At 40.7% G+C, this 22,538-nt stretch overlaps 1 protein-coding gene and 1 pseudogene across 3 annotated transcripts in view; one reads left to right on the top strand and one right to left on the bottom strand.

The window, feature by feature from the left end:
* The window catches only part of PRKCE (protein kinase C epsilon), a 536,120-nt gene that overhangs the window by 344,813 nt on the left and 168,769 nt on the right, over nt 1-22,538 (top strand). For all 3 annotated transcript variants that reach the window (XM_004029173.5, XM_063695905.1, XM_019021115.3), the window contains exons 7-10: nt 4,257-4,399; nt 7,393-7,489; nt 10,315-10,514; nt 13,182-13,355. In XM_004029173.5, coding sequence (XP_004029222.1) covers nt 4,257-4,399; nt 7,393-7,489; nt 10,315-10,514; nt 13,182-13,355 — 614 coding nt within the window. The remainder of the gene's footprint in view (nt 1-4,256; nt 4,400-7,392; nt 7,490-10,314; nt 10,515-13,181; nt 13,356-22,538) is intronic.
* Nucleotides 6,793-7,230, bottom strand: LOC101134177 (large ribosomal subunit protein uL24-like; annotated as a pseudogene).

Below are 22,538 nucleotides of genomic sequence, written 5' to 3'. Positions count from 1 at the left end.
ATCCATAATGATGTCCTCTCTTTCATTTCTGATATTAATAATTCGTGTCTTCTCTTTCTGTCTCTCTCTCTCTCACTAGCATTATTAGAGGCTTATTGAGTCTATTGCTCTTTTCAAAGAACCAGCTTTTTGTTGTTGATTTTTCTCTATTGGTTTTCTGTTTTTAATTCAAATGATTTTTGCTCTAATTCTTATTATTTCTTTTCTCCTGCTTACTTTGGATTTAAGTAAGCTACTTTGGTCTCCTTTTTCTAGGTTCCTAAGATAGAGGCTTAGATTATTGACTTTTAGAATGTTTTTCCTAATATATGCATTCAATGCTGTAAACTTCCTTTGAAGCACTGCTTTTGCCGTATCCCACTAATTTTGATGTTGTATTTTATTTTATTTCATTTTTAATTTTTATTTTATTTATTTATTTTTTTGAGACAGAGTCTCACTCTGTCACCCAGGCTGGAGTGCAGTGGTATGATCTCGGCTCACTACAACCTCTGCCTCCCGAGTTCAAGAGATTCTCCTGCCTCAGACTCCCAAATAGCTGGGATTGCAGGCATGCGCCACCACATCTGGCTAATTTTTGTATTTTTAGTAGAGATGGGGTTTTGCCATGTTGGCCAGGCTGGTCTCAAACTCCTGACCTCAAGTGATCCACCTGCCTTGGCCTCCCAAAGTGCTGGGATTACAGGCATGAGCCTCCATACCCGGCCGGTAAGTTGTATTTTAATTAATTCAAAATATTTTAAAACTTATCTTGAGATTTCTTTTCTCACTTATATGCTATTTAGCAATGTGTTTAATCTCCAAGTATTTTGGAATTTTTGAGCTATCTTTCTGTTATTGATTTCCAGGTTAATTCCATTGTGGTCTAAAGCCAACATTGTATGATTTCCATTCTTTTAAATTTGTTAAGGTGTATTTTATGGCCCAGAATGTGGTCTTTCTTGGTGATTGCTTCATATCTTGAGAAGAATGTGTATTCTTCTGTCACTGAATGAAGTTGTTGATAGATGTCAGTTATATTCAGTTGATTAATGTTGCTGTTGATTCAGTTGATTAATGTTGCTGTTGATTAATGTTGCTGTTGATTCAATTAATGTTTCTGCCTGCTAGATCTGTTTATTTTTGAATAAAGGGGTGCTGAAGTCTCCAACTATAAAAGCAGCATCATCTGTTTCTCCTTGTAGTACCATCAGTTTTTGCCTCACTTACTTTGATGCTCTGGTTTTAGGTACATACACGTTAAAAATTACGTCTTTTTTGAGAATTGACCTTTTTATCCCTAATAACTTTCCTTGCTCTGAAGTCTGCTGGGTCTGAAATTAATTTAGGGTTTCTGCTTTTTTGGGTTTAGTGTTAGCATGGTATATCTCACTCTATGTCTTTACTTTTCATCTGTATGTGTCTTTAAGGTGGGTTTCTTGTGAACAACATATAGTTAGTTGGGTCTTGTTTTTTTTGATCCACTCTAACAATCTGTCTTTTAATTGGTGTATTTAGACCATTGACATTTGAAGTCAATGATTATTGATTATTGACATACTTGGGTTAATATCTACTATACTTAGTACTGTTTTCTATTTGTTGCCCTTATTCTTTGTTTCTATGTTTGCCTTCCACTCATTTTCTGCCTTTTGCGGTTTTAATTGAGCATTTAATATGTTCGTATTCTGTTTCTCTCTTTTCTTAGCATATCATTTATACTTTCTTTTTTACTTATTTTAGTGCTTGCTTTAGAGTTTGCAGTATGCATTTACAACAAATCCAAATCTACTTTCAAATAATATTGTGCTGCTTCATGACAGTACAAGTACCTTATAATAACAAAATTATCCTAATTCCTCCCTGCCATCCTTGTCTCATTACTATCATTTATTTCACTTACACATAAGCATACCTAGCATATATGTAAACACTATAATTACACATAATCAGCACATTATTAATATTATGATTTTGGGCAAACCATTAGCTGTTAAATTAATTAAGAATAAAAATAAAAGTTTTTATTTTACCTCCACTTATTTCTTCACCTTTCTTTACCTGCTCTCTTTTTCATGTAGATCCAAGTTTCTGAGCTGTATCATTTGTCTTCTCTCTGAAGAACTACTTTTAACATTTCTTACAAGGCAGATCACTGCCCATAAATTCCTTCCATTTTTGTTTGTCTGAGGAAGTTTTAATTTCTCCTTCACTTTTGAAGGATAATATTGCAGGGTACAGAATTCTAGGGTGGTGGGGTTTTTATCTCAACATTTGAAATATTTAACTTCTTGATGGCATGGTTTCTGAGGAGAGGTTGGATGTAATTCTTATTTTTCCTCCTTTATAGGTAAAACTTTTTTTTTTTCCTTTGACTTCTTTCAGCATTTTTTAAATAGTTGATTTTCTGTAGTTTAGAAATTATATGCCTTGGTATAGTTTTTTGTTTGTTTGTTTGTTTGTTTTTGGCATTTATCCTGTGTGGTGTTCTTCAAGCTTCCTGGAGCTGTGGTTTGGTTTGGTTGCTGACATTAATTTTGGGAAATTCTCTGCCCTCATTGTATCAAATATTAATATTTTTTTCTGTTCCTTTCTCTTTCTTCTCGTAGTGGTAGTCTCTTTTTGCATATGTTACACTTTTTGTAGTTATCACCCAATCCTTGGATATTTTTTCCAGTCTTTGTTCTCTTTATTTTTTCATTTTTGAAGCTGCTGTGGATATATCCTGAAGCTCGGAGATTGTTTCTTCAGCCATGTCTAGACTACTAATAAGCCCATCAGAAGCTTTCCTCATTTCTGTTAGTGTTTTTGATCTCTAGCAGTTCTTCTGATTCTTTCTTAGCATTTCCATCTCTCTGCTTATACTGCCCATTTGTTCTTACATGCTGTGTACATTATCCATTAGAACCCTTAGCATATTAATCATAGTTGTTTTAAATTCCCAGTCAGATAATTCCAGCATGCCTGCTATATCTGAGTCTAGTTCTGATGTTTGCCTTGTCACTTCAAACTGGTTTTTTGGGGTTTTTTTGTTTTTTTTTTTCTTTGCCTTTTAGGATGCCTTACAATTTTTTCTTGCCAGACATTATGTACTGGGTAAAAGGAACTGTCAGCAAACAGGCTGTTAGTAATGTGAGTAACATGTGGAGGGAGGGAAAGAATTACATAGAGCTGTGATTAGGTGTTTTCATGAATTTGTGCCTTTGAGCTGTGAACCTCACAAGTGCTGTTCAGTCCTCCCCTGGCCTTAGATATGACAGGATGGCTAGAGTGGGCTGGAGTTGGGGGTTTCCTTGTCCCCAGATCAGTCGGGGTCTGATAAAACCTCAATCTCTGATAAAAAAAAAAAAACCCTCAACCTCTGATAAAATAGTTTCTCCTAAGAGAAGCCCTCATTAAGAAGAGCAGAGTGCTCTGTGCTATTTTAAAAAATGGTTCTCTCCCCACGTTCCCCACCTCCAACCCCCACATTGAAATCATGAGATTTTCTCCATATTTACTATGAGAATCTAGTTGAGCTCCTGAAGAGCACGACTCTCAACTGAATGTACAAAAGTCTATCAACTCGACGACTGGGTCCCCCTTAGAGTTTTTGACTCTCAGGCTTGTCTGCTCTGAGCCCATTTGTTGGTTACAGTTACAGTTTTTCTACCCTAGCATTGTTCCTACAGAGGTGTCTGCTTCAGTAAGTTGCGATTCTCTGTATTCGCCTGGTTGGCTGTCTAATTCTGGGAGCAGCAGTTTCAGTTTGCCCTAGGACTTCACTTCGCTTGGTGGATCTCGGAAGAGCTGTTGATTTTGTAGTTTGTTCAGCGATTTGCTTGTTAGAATGGAGTGCTGCTGACTTCTAAGCCCCTTAGGTGCCAGACTTCAATGAGCAGGTTGTTTTCACCTGTGATGTCTTACACCAAGGACAACTAAGTGAAGAGGGAAAAACAAAGGAATTCATTGAATTCAGACTGGAGATCTGAAAGATTCCCACTCCCTGGAGGGAAATATAAATGTGATATTTACTTACTTATCTCTATTTAGTATACGTAGAAAGGATGGCTGGAATGAAGTACTAGAAACAGTGGTTATGTCTGCAAGGTGGTTTAATGAATGATTTTGGTTTTGTATAATGGAAGACATATATATAATATATATTTCTGTATTTTCCAAATTATATCTTAAACGAACATGTAATACTTCATGAACATATAATACAATCTCAAAGAAAAGAAGCAACATCTTAGGGCTTGAATACTTATCTGTCTTTTCTCCATGTCTCCTTACAGTCTGCAAAATGAATGTTCACCGTCGATGTGAGACCAACGTGGCTCCCAACTGTGGAGTGGATGCCAGAGGAATCGCCAAAGTGCTGGCCGACCTGGGCGTTACCCCAGACAAAATCACCAACAGCGGCCAGAGAAGGAAAAAGGTAACTGGCTGTTTGGTGGTGTTTCTGGAGCCCATTTCAGGCTAGCATTTCTGTGCTGCCTTCCAGAGGGTGCTCTGGAGTGAGGAAATAAGATTCCTGGGTTTGAGGTATTTTACTCAAAACTGCAGTGCTTAAAGAAAAAAGCAAAGATAGAAGCCAGGCAGGTAACATTAATGTCTTCTTGAGCTCCAAAAGTGGAGTGAAAACAAAGCAAGCCTCAAGGGTTACGTTTGCCAGAGAAACATAAACTTTGAGATGAGGAATTTGAAATTCCTTCTAGAAAAAGCTTAACAACTCCATACAAGGAAATGGACTTATCTGCTTCCAGAACTGGCATGAAAGCAATGTCAGTGTCTGAACTTCACCCTTGGTATCATTATAATGGAGATAAATGGATGAAGAACTGGAAACACATTCTTTTCTAGGGAGGAAGCCAAGATGATTTGTGATCATACCAGCACTGAGCTGCCTGGGGAATATTGTTAATGTCTCACGACATGAAACATCTGGGCCATTCTTTGGAGACCAAAACTGTCTCTATCTCTGTGACATTCTAAATATCAGTAAGAAGAGATCCATTTGCCAAAATGTTATTTTGGTAAGTCAGGGCCCGCAGATGTAAACAGAGGGAAAGGCATCCATAGCATTTCATTTGTAGGCTCTTCTTTAGCCCTGGCTCCTAGCCTAGAAAATTTAAGAGGTCTTTGAAAAGTAAGTTATGAGAAAATTAGAACCATGTTAACAGGGCAGAAAATCCGGGTGAAGGGTGCAGTGGGGCATGGCCCTCATTGCCCAGTGGCAAACATCCTCAAGCCCCCTGCTAGAAAAGCAAGTCTGACTCTAGGTACCTCTGCAATCTTCCGCCTAAATAGTCTCCCTAAATTTTGCCCTGAAATGTCTTCTAAAGGCATTTCCTACATTTCCTGGTCATCTTGTCATGTTAGAAGCTACCCGTGGCTCTTCCATGTTGCTCCTCTTGTATAGGAAAGGTTGAAGGGTTCTTATTTTCTTAAACTTCTCCTACCCTGTTTTCTCAATAAGCAAAGCTGTTTTGCAAGGGTTGCAGAAAAAATTCTCTTCTCCCTGGTTGAGATAACTGAGACTTTGTGCTTTTGGTGGCTCTTCTCAGCTTTGTAAATCCCATTGGTGGAAACAAGACTTCAGTTGTTGACCCAAGGCCCTGGAATTGCAAGCAGAGTATCAGTACCCAAGAATGCTAGGGCCCTGCTGAAGAGGCAAGCTGAGCAAACACTCTGTCATGACAACGTTATGCAAACACATTTAAAAGCTCTAGAGAGAGCCCTTTTCAGGAGACGTGGTTTTTATTCTTGTCTAGAAGTAAATTAAGACAGAATCTTTGTCATGAAACATTTGAAAGAAAACTCATACCTGCTGTCTTTGCGCTATATTTACCTGGGTTGTCATGCCAGCTGTGAGACATTGTCTGCCTTGTCTTGGATTTGGAAGAACCAACAGGTAAGAAGCCAACATGGAGAAATTCAAGAAGAGGCAGGGTAGAAGGCTGAGGGACTGTAGTCCTGATATTTTTATTGCTGGGATGCTTCTGATGCCAAAATTGGAAAAAGCCAAGTTGTAACTCAAGTCACTATGAGAGGCTGGGAGAGAAGTGCCCTTGGTCTGAAGCTCAAAGGCTTCTTTGCAGGAATATCAGACTTTCTGGTGTTTTGGTAGCCCTTGTGTTGCCCCTTGCAACTAGTCCATCATCCAGAAAGGATGTGTGTGCACAGCAGGTAGACCAAGAGTAAGTACTAAAAGGGAGCAGAAGTGTTTGTGATCTTTGAGTCTAAACCACTGATGTTAATGGAGACTCAAAGTGGATATGCCAGCATCTATGCGAAGGAACAAACCTCACTGGAGGTGTTCTATTAAAATTTACCAACAAATATCAATATATCTGAAAATATTTATTGAGCATCTATTATGTTTCTTACTTTGTGTAAGTCACTAGGGGCAATAAAAGTGCCGGACAGAGTCTTACTTTTAAGTATCCTATAGTCTACTTAAGTGGAGAACACCTCACAATATACACATAAAGATACTAACTATAAAAAGCTGAATAAGATATACATAAGTGCCAAACAGGTGTTAGAGACAAGTGTCACATTGCTTTGCATGAGATAACCTGCATTGCTTGGATAGGTGGAGGGGGACGTTATGGAAGACATGGGGTGAGCTTTGCTTAGAAAGGTCAGTTGTATTTGGATAGAGTTAAAAGTGAACAAACTGAAGTCTCTTGTTTTCTTCCCTTAAATTGGCAAATGAAACCTTGAGTCTGTGCTTTCAGAATATCAATTCAGCAAGTACCACTGGGTATTAGGAACACTCTCTTTTTTTTTATTTTAGCAGTTTTTAATGAAAGTTATATGTAAGATTTATTCCTGAATCCTCTCAATTGTTTTTTCCTTGCATTTGCCCTTCTCTTTTCCTACTTGGTGAGATGTGGCTTTCCGTTCAAAGATCGCTTTGCAGTCTTTGTCCAACTTTAGCCTGGTGATAACCACCTTGCTGGGGTAGATACCCACGTGGATAGTTGAACATTAGCCTTTTCCTGCTATACCCGTCCAATGTAGATGATGTATTTCTTCCTGTAAACCTGGACTACTTTTCCAGTTTGCTAACCTTTATGGTGTCCTCGCACAACCCGAACTACTTCATCCTTTTGGATGGGGTTGGATCAAACATTGTACCTGTGTCTCAGCTCTTTGGAATGAGGGGAAGACATCATCCTTCTGTGAATGTAGGGAAGGTGCACTGAAATTCCTTTTGTGGTTCTTGCTCTGGTCAGACGTCACAGAGGGATCGAACTTCATTTTGGCTACTTTGGCGATGGCTGCAAGAGGACAGAGATCTACTGAATTCCTGCTGCTCTGGGAACTCTCATGGCTCTTATATGGCATCTTGATGCTTTTGACATCAGAAAACTCTCAACCCTCCCTTCTGATGCCTCTGTCCCTGCTTTTTCTCCTCTCTAGCTCATTGCTGGTGCCGAGTCCCCGCAGCCTGCTTCTGGAAGCTCACCATCTGAGGAAGATCGATCCAAGTCAGCACCCACCTCCCCTTGTGACCAGGGTGAGACCCTCAGATTTGCTTCCTGACCTCTGAGTTCTGCCATTGGATGGACCAAGGAGCTCTGAGGCCTCTTTAACCAAGAGTGAGCTTGTTAGCTGAAATAGCTAGCAGCCCTGGTGGGTTTTCACCCACCCGTTGCCTGTTGATTTAATAGTTCTTTCATTCTCCAAGACCTTCTTGAGGGCTGGGCACTCCATGGCCATATCTGCCTTAATTTCCTTCCAGGCCAGGGTAAGAGGAGAGCGAGTGTATGATGTTATGGTTCTCTGTTTTCCCTTGCCTCTGTCCCTGGTTCCAAGTGTACTGGAGAGAGAAGGGTACAGCTCCCTCTCTTAAAGCTCTTGCCTGGCCCTAGACCTGTCAACACCACTCCCTTGAGTTGAGTTTGACACTCCCTTCCCCATCATCATACCCAAAACCTGAGATCAGCTTGAGTTTGGGGCTGGGTGAGGGAGGATGTCTTCTATCCTGGCCTTTGGGTGGGTGAGGATAGAAAGATGAAGCTAGAGGAGAGACTGAGAAAAGAAGTGGGAAGGAGGCCAGTCCTAGGCCTGTTTCCCCTCTACAGCTCCAGATATCTCCTTCTGTCTGAATATGCTTCAGACAATAAGATCTGCGACATAATTTGCACAATAATAATTCTGCAGCCATCCGAGAATGCTGAGGCTGAGGAGGGACTTACACTTGCAAAACCTCCTGCTCTCGTGACCATTATCAGATATGCCTGGTAAGGGACATATGCATCTGCAGAAGAGGAATAACCATCACAGCCTGACAATGGTGCCTTGGTTTTTCTATATCCCTTTTTGTATTCATTATCCTAATTTTATGCCCATACCCACTCTATGTTGGTGCTTCATTACTGTCCCCCAGGTTAGTGAGTGGGAAGTGGGAGGTCAGAGTGTTGAAAAGTTCTGTCCCAAGGTTTGGAGATAAGTCAGTGGTAAGGGCAAGACTGTACCCATGCTGGCTGAGGGACACGCTCTCAGAAACCCTGCCATCAAACCTTCCTTGGAGGTCACCACCATGACCCAGACCTTCTTACCCAGGAGTAAATAAAAGAGCTTCGGGGGTCATGCACCAGCCCTGAGGCCACAAAATAATTGGTCTCAGTCCCTCTTCGTGCTACTCCAATTAACTTTCTGTGTCTTTATACTCTACCTCATTCCAAATGAGATTTGAAGCATTCATAAGTAGCCTGATGTACTCTGGGGCTGCAGAACTTGTAGCTATTTTCCCAGACCAGTTTGGGGGTTTTCACGTGTTCCTTTCTGAGGCTGAGATCCCCTTTGGGAGCTTCAGGGAGACAGGGTCATATAGAAAAGAGACCCCAGGTAAGAGTTCAGAGACCAGGGTTTGTAGGCCTGGCTCCTGCCCTGCATGCTCTCTGGCTCTGAGCTCTGCCATTGGATGGATACAGTGGCAGGATACAGTGGCCCCAGGGCCTCTGCTCATCCCACTTGACACAGAGGCCAGGATTTCCCAGTAGTGATGTTAGCACAGATGTCCCTCTGAGCGACATTATTACAGAACAGAAATAAGACATAGTTTCTTTTTCTTCCCTTGTAAAAACACATAGAAAAACCTTTTCTTCAAGCTTTGGTGTCCCCAAACAACTATGTTTTGCCTTCCAAAATTCATTTAATAACTGAGGCTTTTAGCTCTATAGTGAGATTAAAAGTTACTTAGTCAAGCTAAGTGATAGGTGGATAACTGCTGAATTGGCAAGGGGAGTGTCTGCAGACTCAGCAGCTTTCCCCGTCTTCACTCTCCCCAACACGTCTCAGAGGAGCCAAACTCCAGATCTAGGAAAGATCTCCGGATTCCTTGAGTAAGCCCTTATGGGACTCTGTCCTTCTGAAAAGAAGCTGAAGATCTCTTTCTGTCACTCATGCCTAATTCTGATTCCCAAGGGTTAATAGGCTATGTTCCCCTTCCATAATCCAAGTTATTCACAAGCATCATTTAAAATCAGATTATGCTCAAGATGCCCATTTCCACACAGAAGAGTGCGTGTCTTGATGAATGAGTTGCTAACAGTAAAGCTTCTTCAAATAGAAAAGGTCAGAGGATCATCCAGCATTATCTCCCCCAGGTAATTCAGGTCATAAGCTCTAGAGGGGGGCACAAGACTGTCTTGTAGTTGAGAAACTGTACTGAGAAATTCCCGCCCTATTGGAGATAAGTTTGCAACATGTCACTTGGGAAAGCAATTCTTTTGTTAATAATAAGCCCATTGCTCATTTTGTTAGATAACCTTGTGTAAGATGGGTATTTAGAAGAAACCCGGCAACAAGGCTGAGTAAAGGCTTTTAGAAGGTATGAAGGTTTCCACCTCCAATGATCAGCCACCGTTCTGATGGCTCAGTTGTTGAAATAATTATATCACCAGTGATTACTGTGATGACAGTTCTTGATTCGTTGTTCTCATCTTCAGAGGAAACTTGAAGGATACCTGTGACTCTGCAGAATTCCAGAGAGGGCCCAGATTTGTGTGCTTTACCTAGAACAATGGAATAGGCTACTAGCCAAAGGGGGCTTTCAGAGAGACGGCCAGGTCCAGTGTAATCTGGAGTTTACAAGGGAAGGGAAGGGACTGTGTCCCCCTCCTCTTTGCATACCTAAGCTCTGCTGCGCATTAGGTGCCAATAAGAGTGTGGTGAACAGATGAAGGAACATACAAAGGGATGTCACACTGGATCTGTTGTTGTGAAGAACCAGAAAGAGGACTGAGAGCTTACAGGGGAAAGTCTGAGTGTTGAGTCCTAATGTAACGGGCTTAAGAGGTATGCACTAATGCAATTTCTTGTTCCCCTTGGCCCTAGAAATAAAAGAACTTGAGAACAACATTCGGAAAGCCTTGTCATTTGACAACCGAGGGGAGGAGCACCGGGCAGCATCGTCTCCTGATGGCCAGCTGATGAGCCCTGGTGAGAATGGCGAAGTCCGGCAAGGCCAGGCCAAGCGCCTGGGCCTGGATGAGTTCAACTTCATCAAGGTGTTAGGCAAAGGCAGCTTTGGCAAGGTCTGTGGCACACATGGGTGGAACTGCTGGTTTTGTTCTACTCCTTAGCATTGTTTCATCTGTTTGATCTAAGATTGAGAGAGGAACCTTTCAGCCTGATCTCATTAGGTTTTCTTTCATTCTTTGTAAGTGCAAATGACCTGAGGCCAAGTAGACAGGCGCGCTGGTTCTGCTATTAATTGGCTATATGAGACTTTCAAGTAGTGATTTAATCTCTTTGGAATTCAATTTTTCTCATTTGTTGAATGGGGACAGGAATCAAGTGAGATGGTAGATGAGAAAGCACTTTGGAAAGTTTTAAATGCTCAGTGTTCCAAATCAATAGTAGTATCAATACGTCTTCCCTCCTTCAGAGATCAGCTGAAATTCTGTTTTTAATTTGTTATGAAGACTTTGAGAATGAATCTCTGCCCTCAGTAAACCTAGGGGTTAAAGCAAATTTAGCAAGCATTACTTTGGAAGGTAAATGTTATTTAACTGATCTTTCTGGCATATAATAAATGTTTTGTTTATCCTTTAAACGTGGCAAGAAAATGGGAATAATCATCTCATGCCTTGGATCAGGGTCCTCTGCCCTTGGTGCCATTCTCCATATCCTGTTCCCACTGAGATGAACACAGTGGTGTGGGGTGTGGCCTTTAGTATGCTCAATAAAGCACTAAAGGTGATCAGCCACCATTCCGATGGCTGGGTGAGATGGAAAAATTAACTCCTGTTCATTTAGAAAGAAGATGAAGGGGCAGGGAGCAGAGGAAGCTGTTTGCATTTCACCTGAGATCTCTGATTGTTCCCTGGCTCTATTCAGAGCTAAGCCTGGGAGTCACCTTTCTGGGACCCCCTGAGAAGTTCTGGGAGGTCCTGCTCTGGGGACCAGGAAGCTCCTGGGATCACATGCCCTGGCATGTCCTGGACTCTTGAAAGCAGCAGCCTGTAGGTCAGTCAGCTGGCCCATCCCACCTGGTTCCCAGCCGTCTCACCTGCCCCTATCTCACCCTGATACCACTCTGGTGGGAAGGTAACTGGGGTTTACTTAAATGGCAAAAGCTGAAGTAATTACATTCTTTAGAGACTGACTAAATAAAAAGAGGTCCTCTGGTTAGGCATAACTCTGGGACGTGAACAAGATGTGGTCTAATTTTGAGCAAGACTCCGAGATTCTAGGTTTTCATATAGTGTAGGCAGAATGGGAACTTAGATGACTTTGGAGCATTTAGGTTATCTCTTAGGAAAAATCACAGCCAAAGTTTGAGCCAGTTTTAAAGAGTCTGTAAAATACGTGGGCGACAAAAAGTCTTCAGGTTAACATCATGAATTCCCTCATTAAGTTTCTGATGGCTGCTTTTTAGCTTTGATGACTTACATTGGAATACTGTACTTAGGAGTTACTTATTTAAGAAGAGAAAGGCTTGTGACGTTTGTAGGTAAATGAGTGCAAAAATATCAAATGATAGGAACACTTTAAGAACATAGAACTGTTAATTAGCTCTCTTGAAAAGGAATCACGTTTCCAGCTTCAGAGTTATAAAAGAAACCATAAAGGCAAACAAGGACAGATTCAACTACGTAAAGATACATGATTCTTTTCAATAGAATAAAATAACAGAAAATTATAAAACAGGCTTAGAAAACCTTTTACAGAAAGTAAAGGGTTAGTATCTTTATATATCATATGTGTATAAATTTGTAAGAAATTAATATGATAGCAGCATAATTAGACAAAGGAGACGTGAATAATTTACACGAAAAGAAATACAGTCAGAAAACAGTTAATTTTAAAGTTTCATTTTAAGTAAAAATAGCATCAAGGTAACATTTCACACCTATTAAGTGAGCAAAAAAACTTTTTAAGTGAAACTACTCAATATTGGTAAGTCACCATGAAACTCCAACACTTCTACATTACTAGTGGCACATTGTATCACACATCCTTTCTGAAAATAGGAAATGTGCAAAATGCTTCACCCTTTAATCTACTTATGAGGGTTTCCATCTTACAAATGTAATCCAAGAGAAATTATTTTAATTGTGTACAAAAATACTCAATGCAACTTATATAATACTTAATGATTAGATATAACTGAAGTGCCTAATTTGAGGGAAATGGTTAAATAAATTATATTTACTTGAATTGAGTATAAGCAACCGTGATAATAATGGAGACCATATGGGGAATGTCTGTAAAATAATGTTCAGTTAAAAATAGTTACATTATTTTACTGTACTGTAACTGTAAAAATATTTGGTGTACTGTAATTGTAAGTATGACAAACACATATAAACATATGAATAACCATTCAACAGATGTGCATTGAACTTCTCTTTTTTATGCCTGGGCATTGTGCCAGAGATCAAAAATAAATAAATTGTAGTAACTGTAGAACGGTAATAACTGTAGAATAGGAAGTTTTGTTAAACATTATGTATACATCTTGAGAGCGGGTCTTGCTATGTTGCCCATGCTGATCTGTATGTAACTCCTGGGCTCAAATGAGCCTCCTACCTCAGCCTCCCAAGTATCTTGGGTGCATGCCACCACACCAGGCTTGTTATAATATTTAAAATTAAAGAAAAAACAGAATTCATTTTTGAAGTATTTGGTATTAGCTTATACTTCTTCTTTTTATTCCATACATGCATAGATTGATGGAGGCAATTGATTGATTGCAGGTCATGTTGGCAGAACTCAAGGGCAAAGATGAAGTATATGCTGTGAAGGTCTTAAAGAAGGACGTCATCCTTCAGGATGATGACGTGGACTGCACAATGACAGAGAAGAGGATTTTGGCTCTGGCACGGAAACACCCGTACCTTACCCAACTCTACTGCTGCTTCCAGACCAAGGTATGTTAGGAAGAAGCTGGCTGGCTGCCATGTTGGGGCATCTTGACTATCAGATAAAATACCAATTTTAGACCCTCTACATTGTTCTCTCAAAGACTTTGTAAAGTGGGATGGGTTTTACCCTTGAAAAGATCAGGATGTATTTGAACAGCATCTTCTTTTTTAGGGCACAGGATTTTCCATTCAAGGTTGTGCTTGTGAAGGGATGAGAGAGCTGTAGAATTCTTTGCAGCCAGAGTTGGACAAAGCCAAATGGCTAAACTCACTGTTTGCTCATTGGAAAAACCAACAAGTGTGGTTAGTCCTTGCTCTGCTCCTAACTTTCTATCACTAATCAAATCACTTAACTTCTAAGTTATTTTCATGTCATATGAAAAAGAGTAAAGGCCACCTTAATCTCTTCTAATCTGTGTAATGTCATCTGAAATAAAGGATGTGAACAAATGCTTAAAATTTCATAGTGAAACACAAATATAAGGCAGCATTTTTAATTTACCACATAGGTGTCTGGGAACCAGAAGGTGGCAGTAAAGAAACAAAGATAATCCATAACTCCATGGTAGAGTCTGACTCGAGTATTATTAACTGATTTGTTACCTGTTTTTAGTAAAGAAACACCAATGTTCTTCATGAAGCTCTAATTTTGTTATCCTTTTTGAGGGGTTGGGAGGAGTTAAAGTCTTTTAGGATCATTATGGATGTTTGTAGTATTTTGCTTCTTGAGAAGGCAAAGACAGACATCACCTGAAACTCCTAGCTGTGGCTTATGTGGAACCCAGACCCTGAGGGTGGCATCATGGAGAGGTGATACCTTGCTTCTGGGTGTATTCTCATCTCCATGTCATTGTGAATGCCAGTTTTTCCACTTAAAATTCAGCAGTTATTCATTGAGTCATTTGGCAAACTTTTCTTTTATTATATTTCATTAAATCCTTCCCGTGTGTCTGATGCCATGGCAGGTGCTGGAGATACAGTGGTGAACTAGACTAGTCCCTGACCTCATGGAGTTTACATTATCTTTGGTACACTGTTTTCCAAAGAGGATTTCTCAGAACCCCAATCACTTGAGCAGCTGTAAGAAGAAAGGACTCTGTGACCCATAGTTGGAGTCACTGCAAACGTAACCTCTCTTAGTCTCAACACACGTATGTTTATTAGCATCCTTGAGGAGACCTGCAATGAAAACAAAATTACCTTTGTTTAATGTACTTTTCCGAACTTATTTGATCCCAGGGTCCCCCATCTCTCTCTTACACACACATACACATGCACCGCCACACACACAATGCCCATTCCATACTGAGGAACCCTGATCCAGTGGAATTTTTCCTATTCTTCTGATCTCTCAGGAGAATAAGAAATATCGTCTGAAAATCTGAAAATCATTCTGCTTATCTTTCAAGATGGACACATATTTCTTTGTCTACGAAACTTTCCTCAGAGACCACTATTTAATAAGAATCTATCCCTTTTTCTGAACAAGTATAAGAATTACTAGCTCTTCTCAGTTTTCATGTGTGTTGTGTAATGCCTAATATTTATGGGTTTGTGTGTGTACAGAATCCTGCATAATAGAGACTCAGTGATGGAGTTAACTTTTTTCTTTTTTCCACTAGAGCATAATTTTAGATTCATGAGAAATGTATCATATTTTGTATTTTCCATGGTGCCTATCACAGGGCCTCACACTTGACAGGTACCCACGGACAGAATCAAAGACTTGGAAGATTTTTTCAAAGTCACCTTATCTTTCTTTATCTCTCTCTCTTTTCCTTTCTTTTCTTTTCCTTTTTTTTTTCTTTTCTTTCCTTTTGGTACCAGTGAGAAAATTGGGTTTCAGAAAAGTAAAACTATTTTGCTCATAGGCACTCCATCTTGGCAGAGTCAGACCTGGCATCTCATCTAGTCTCTGGGACTCCCAAGGTAGTGGGGCCTTGCTCTGATTCACATTGCTAGTTTCTTGTGCCTGATCCAGCACAGGGTCCCTTCTGTTGGAGGAACCCTCCCACTTCCCCTGTCCCCAGCAGGTAGCCCTCTCTCTCACTATCTGAGGTGGCTTTCCAGGCAGGGAGCCACTCTGGCAAGTTTTCTTTACACCATTGTCAAGAGGCCCAGCATCCTAGGAGGGGTCCAGTTTAGTTGTGAGGGCTCTATGGAGCCCCTGTACATGGTGGATCATGGGAAGCCACAGTTGAAGGTCAGCTTGGTGAATGAATGAGGGAGTGGGAATGGATATCTTCAATGTCAGCAGTGTTCTCCTTTGTGCATTGTAGAATATCAAGGCTAAGGATTCCTCATCATATGGCAGCTTTTGGAGCACAAAATGGTGTTGAATAACACCAGGGATTTCTTTTATGGCAGAACAATGATCAAACTAACATGGATGTTGTCATGGATGGCTGTAGGGTGAGGATGGGCAGAGAAGGAGCTTCCTCTGTAGTTCAGATATTTACTGTCTTTTCTCAGGCCACTGTCAGGCAGCCACAGTCACAGGAGCAGCTTTGCACCAACTCTCTCATGCCACCTCAATTTCATAGAATACTTTGCTTTATGTAACAGATGCATATTCACTGAATTTTTCTAAAGTGAATCATATTTTAACTTCATAGAAGGATCTTAACTTACTTATGAAAGGAACCTGATGAAGAATCAGCTTATAAACCTTCAACTTAACTTTTTAAAAATGTGACTTTCCCTATGACAAACCAACAGTTTATCATAGTTTTAAAGAGTAGCTATTATTCACCTGACTCTGAGGTAGATGCTGGGGTTATTAACCAAAGGAAGACAGTTCTCAAGTGGAAGGATTCACTGATAATAGATTGGGAGGTTATTCTAAATTCCACAAGCTAAGAGGGAGTAGCAAACAGCATTGAATAGTTATGTTCTAGATGGGAGTATTCAAACCAAGAAGACTCAGGGGAGGGGGTCTTCCCTACGATCTAGTGGAAGAAGTGCGATCAAGCCAGGCTTTGAAAGGTAGAGAGGATTTGGACAGGATTTGGGAATAGCAGCTGGGTTTGGTAGCCACAGAATTCAGTCTTGATTGAGTTTCACTTTTCCTGAAAACAAAGGACAGTTCCTCTGAGCCACCTTAAACCTGGTTTCCACTAAGACTCTAATACACCATTCAGGAACACAAAGACCCGATTGCAATCCTATTAAGATTTCTTTCATGCTTGTTTAATTATGACATACAGAACAGCAATAATGTTAAGTCCAGTTTAATTATTTTTAGGTGAGCCTTTATTTTTCAATGTATCGGGAAAAAATGGTCCTTTTGGAAACATTCCTTTGAGAACTTCTTCTGAGAGATTAGACATTGCTTCAGACTGCACACTACATACAAGTTGCCTGGAAAGACTCAGAAGTGTGTAAAGTGATGTCACCATATCTAATATGGTGACCAATGGCAATGGTCATATGAACCCATTGGCATCAGTCATGATGACATAGTCAGGTTCAGGTCTGGTCAGTGCAGCCCAGTGAAGGGCCAACTTACAGCTGAAGAGAGATTTGGGCTTTTCTTTACTGAGCCCGCCTACCCTTGGCTCATGTGCTCCATCCGTCTCCATGGGATCTAGAAAGGCAAAAAGCAAATAAAATGGCTCCAGCTTTCCAGGGCTAGTGAGAAAAAGCAGACAGAACAACAAATTAAGCCAGTGGTTTTAATTTCAGTCAAATTCAAACCAGTGTGTCTTTGGGATGCAAGAGTAACCTGAACCATGTAGGGAATTCTACCAAACTTGATTTAATTTACTGTCAAAACATAAAGTACAGAAAGAGGAATAAAGGACTTCTAATTCCAGTCAAGATCAAGTAGCCACATTCATCCCAGGTCCTCCCTCTTACAACTAAAAATCCCTGGACATAATTCTTATTTTATAAAGGTAGGGTGCTTATCAAAATTGGCATAGCCACAAAGAACTGTATCTGTTGAAGTGAATGAAAGACCAAAATTTTTATATTTAAAAATTCTAGATGGCTTTTAAGTGGGTAACATTGTCGGTAGTGTTTAATTTTTTCTTGCATATGAGAAAAAAAATTTTTTATACACCTACAGTTGTTTCTTGCTTCAAAAAAATTATGGCCTATAATTGTCTCAATTACAAGTCTTTATTGTTAAGCATCTATGTGCTAGACACTGTGCTAGATTCTAGGGCTACAAAGCTAAAAGATATCAACTCTGAATCATGCCAATTACTGTCTAGTAGAGAGATAGACATGCAAGGAGGCAGTCAGGAAGGCTTCCTGTTGGAGGTAGAACCTACCCTGGACCTGGAAGCATGGGTGGCATTTGCAAGAGGGTAGGGGTAAAGACATGGCTGCTGAAACCTAGAAATTATTTCCAAATCTCATTTGTATTATTTTTCCAATGCTTGAACTCCCAACCAATGCTATCTCCTACTTCTGCCAAGGAAATGATAATGGCTGAACCAGAGCAAAGAAGGAAGAGGAGAAAGGGAGGGTATCTGGAAAATAAGGAGACAGATTCCTGCATCTACAAGATCAGTTGCTTATTGGTAGAGGAGGGAGGTAATGCTGTGAGCCCTCCTTATTGGACTGCTAGGCTCTAAAACTTAGGGGCTTGGTCAGGGTTTGGGGGGGAAGTGACTTCTGGAATTGCCTCTCCCAGTTCCCAGGTTCCCATTCAGGCATTGACTACAAGGGATAGGAGAACCACTGAGAGGTAGTTTTGTTTTTTTTTCTGGAAGTTACAGGAAATGAAATTCCCAGATTTTTAGAGTCTGTGCATTTGTATTTGTGACCCCCATTGTTGAAACCATTCTCTCCAACAGGATCCCACAAAACCTGTCTTGAATAATTTCATGATTTTTCCTCTTTAAAAATTTCATCTCTACACAATTCTACCCATCCCCCACCCTTTGGCATTTCCTGCCAGGCCTGGGAAGCCAAATTCTGGAGGGCTTTGCTGCAAAGGAAACAAAGGGTGAACTAGAGAATCTCCCTTAGCCAATCTCCCTTGCTGCCCTAGGGAAAATGCAGCATGGAAAAATCCTTACAAAGCAACTGGAGACGTTTTTCAAATGCGTTTGAATCATCTGGGTGAGCACGGGGAGAAGTGAGAAAAGGAGTGTTAACAACGTAGGAGCAAAAGTGTCATTTCAAGGAACTCAACTCTGAAGAACAGAAACACTAAACCAAACAAACAAAAAAAAAAAGTAAAAATTAGGCCATTGGTAGATTTTGTTCTAAAGAGACAGCTATGTCAGATTAAATCTAAACGAGCTGACAGAGCCTTTGAGGATGGGTCTCTTTCCTGCTAGACCACACTGTCTGCCTGAGGCAACACCACTACTACTCCGAAGGAGTTGGAGAGTGTGTGAGCAGGTTTGGTGAGTGCTTTTCGAGAAGAGATTGAGATGCTCAACACAATGAGTTGGTTTGTGGGTCAGGCAGCCACCTGGGAATCAATATGCTTGCCAATAACAGATTACAAGCAGAGATAGCCTCAGTAATTTGCAATGGATTTTAGCGAAATGAGATCCGTGGTAGAGGTTACAGGCTTAGTGTTGGCAGAATCAGTTATTAATAGAATCAGACTCCAGGGAACTCCATCTCTTTACTTCTGAAGACCATCTTTGCCTGATAGTGGGCTGGACAGCAATGCCATTTATTCTGATCAGCCAATTAACACATCTTTAGTGAGCACCTATGGTGTGCAAATCACTGCAAGATGTGACAAGACTTTTATGGCAGGGCCTTTGGTCAAACTAGTTGAGGGGTAAGCTCTACTCTCTTGTGAAGGAATGCAGGGGTGTATGTGTGTGGTGGCGTGTGTCTGTGTAGATGAGCTGGCAGTTCTCTGGCCGGTCAGAGAAAGATCGTCACTGGTTTCCACGATCAAGCGAGGCTTCATGGAGCAAGACAACTTCACCCAGGTCTTGAAGCATAACAGGATTCATTCCGTGTGATAAAGGAAAAGTTGTGGAGTTTGTTAATGCTCATGTGTCCCAGGGGCAGAGAAGGATGTGTTGGCTCTTAATCTAACTGCTGCAGCTTCATGTAACCTCTTTGCATATAAGGAAACCTTACATTTCAATAGGACCTTTGCTTTTAAAAGTGCCCTGACTGGCTAGGTGCAGTGGCTCATGCCTGTAACCCCAGCACTTTGGGAGGCCAAGGCAGGTGGATCACCTGAGGTCAGGAATTCGAGAGCAGCCTGACCAATTTGATGATACGCCATCTTTACTAAAAATACAAAAATTAGCCGGACATGGTGGCGGGCACCTGTAATCCCAGCTACTCAGGAGGCTAAGGCAGGAGAATCGCTTGAACCCGGGAGGCAGAGGTTGCAGTGAGGCGAGATCGCGCCACTGCACTCCAGCCTGGGGCAATAGAGCTAGACTCTGTCTCAAAAAAAAAAAAAAAAAAAAAGAAAAGAAAAAAGCCCTGACTTAGATCAGCCATTTTATATGTGCCTAATGATGTCTCTGTGAATTCACCTACCATACTCTATGGTTATTCACTCCCCCTTTTTTTTTTCGGAATTTGTTATTGTGGTAAAATACACATAAAACGTGCCATCTTAACCATTTTTAAGTGTACAGTTCAGTGGTATTACATGCATTCATAATGTCCATCCATCACCCCTCTCCGTCTCCATGCCTCTTTTCACCTTACAACCCTGAAACTCAATACCCATTAAACGGTACCTTCCTATTCCCTCTCCCCACAGCCCTTGGCAACAGCCACTCTGTCAGTCTCCATAATCTTGACTACTCTAAGTACCTCTTATAAGTGGAATCATACAATAATGTCTTTCTGTGACTAGTATATTTCATTTAGCAGAATGTCCTCAAGGTTCATCCATGATGTAACGTATGTCATAATTTCCTTCCTTTTAAAGGCCAAATACTATTCCATCATGTGTATAATACCACATTTCACTTATCATCTATGGATGGACATTTTGACTTCCACGTTTTGGCTACTATGAATAATGCTGCTGTGAACATGGTTGTCTGAATATTTCTTTGAGGTGTTACTTTCAATTCTTTTAGCTATATACCTAGAAGTGGGATTCCTGGATCATATAGTAATTCTCTTTTTAATTTTTTGAGGAACTGCTATACTGTTTTCCATAATGACTGAACTATTTTACATTCCCATCAACAGTGCACCAGGGTTCTGATCTGATTTCTCTATTACTTTGCCCAACACTTATTTCTTTATTTGATAGTAGCCATTCTGATGGGTGTGAGGTAGTATCTCATTATAGTTTTAATCTGCATTTCCCTAGTGATTTGTGGTCACTCATTTTTACAGATAAGAAAACCAAGGCCCAGTCAAGTCTTATAATTTGTTTGCAACAGAACCCAGATTGGAATAAAGGTTTCCCAGCAGTCTTTGTTGTTCACCGTGTATTTCTGTCTCCCTCTCTGTCCTCCTGTCCAAATTCTCCACTTCAAATAGCCTCACCTCTAAATCCCCTCTTCCCCAATTCCTGTCACACACATGAAAAAGGGTCTGAAGGGGTGTCAGCTCTATTTTACATGAACTCAATGAGGCTGGGATTAAAAAATATTAATGTCCCTTAAGCTGGCAAGAGGAGCAGGGTTGATCAGCCTGTTTCTGGAAATGTTTCTGTTTTCTGAAAGTGTAAGAGAGAAAGGAGGAAAAAGGGGGCATGGGCACAGGAACGATCCAAAATGGGCTGGAGTAGGATGAGGCCCTCACACTTGTCTGTTTAGCCATTGCTTACTGAGCACCTGCTATGTGCCATGCCATGGGGCATCATGGGGCGCCATGCTGCCTGCTGAGGAACACAGGTGTGGGGAAAGGTAGGTAGGAGTCCCAGCCTTGTGAACTTGAAGCCTCATGGGAGCGTAAAACTGCTGGCCTCTACAGAGGTTACAGTGAGCCGAGATCCCGCCGCTGCCCTCCAGCCTGGGCCACAGAGTGAAACTCCATCTCAAAAAAAAAAAAAAAAAATTAAAAAAAAAAAAGCCCTTCTGGCCTCTATACAGTGCCCAGAACTCAGTGCTTTATTTTCCTTCAGAAACTCTTGGCCTGATCTTCTTTTGTAAATTGTGTTTTAATCACAAAGATTATTTATTAATTGTAGAAATTTTGGAAACGTCACAAGAGGACAAAAAAGAAAATAAGAACAATTCACATGACTACTACTAACATTTTGATGTGTATCATTCCAGTTTTAGAAAAGTACATGTCTGTTCATACATACATATTTATAACATCAGTATCATACTCTATGTAAACTGTTTCACTTAGTAATATAGCAGAGCTATTTTCCTTGTCACTAAATATTCTTCAGCCAAATGATTTCTAGGGTTCTATAGTATCTGAGGGCATCTTGTAGACATTCTGCATTGGGGGTTGCAGGTGGCTGGTAAGTGCCTGGCTTCCTCCCAGCTGATGTTAGCAGTGAATGGACCGCATGCTCTGCCCAGTGCTGGCCAGTGATGGTGCTGCGCTCTCTGCAGCAGAACTGCCTCCTTCTACTTTTATTTCTCTCTTTCTATAACATCAACCTGAGTACAACATGTAAATAACCTATTTGGCCTTGACATAATGCAAACTAAGACTTAAATGTCTTTAACATTAAATATGTGTGTATGCAGCAGGTCTTTGAATAACCTGATTTTGTTCAATGTCATTTCTTTATAACATTAATGAGAAAAATATCAATTCCTGGCCAGGGCCACTGACTATGTGGAGTTTGTACTTTCTCCCCATGCCTGTATGAGTTTTTTTCAGGGACTTCGGTTTCTTGCCAAATCCCAAAGGTATGCACATCGGGAGAATTGGCGTGTCTAAATGGTCCCCATCTGAGTGTGGGTGTGCGTGAGTGTGCCCTGCCATGGGATGGGGTCCTGTCCAGGGTGGTTCCCCGCTGGCACCCTCAGCTACCAGGAGAGGTTCTACCCACCCATAACCCTGAACTGCAGCAAATGGGTAAATGATGCTCTTACTCATTTTTCTTCATCTTTCTTAAACATATGTATAGCTCACATTTACTTCGGTGTTTAATATTAGAAGTGTTATTTCAGTTTTACTATTCAAAGTGTTCTAAATAATTTTTCTTAGAAGTTTGATGTTTTTGTAGCCAGAAGTATACTTAGGAACTTAACTCTTCTTTATACCAATTAGCCTATGGTAAAACTGGTTTCCTTACATGTCTTTTCACTTGAAGTTGCA

The sequence above is a fragment of the Gorilla gorilla genome, chromosome 12 (assembly GCF_029281585.2).
Source record: "Gorilla gorilla gorilla isolate KB3781 chromosome 12, NHGRI_mGorGor1-v2.1_pri, whole genome shotgun sequence".
Taxonomy (NCBI): Eukaryota; Metazoa; Chordata; class Mammalia; order Primates; family Hominidae; genus Gorilla; species Gorilla gorilla.
Note: the sequence above shows the minus strand (reverse complement) of the source record. Positions and strands in the feature narration are given on the sequence as shown.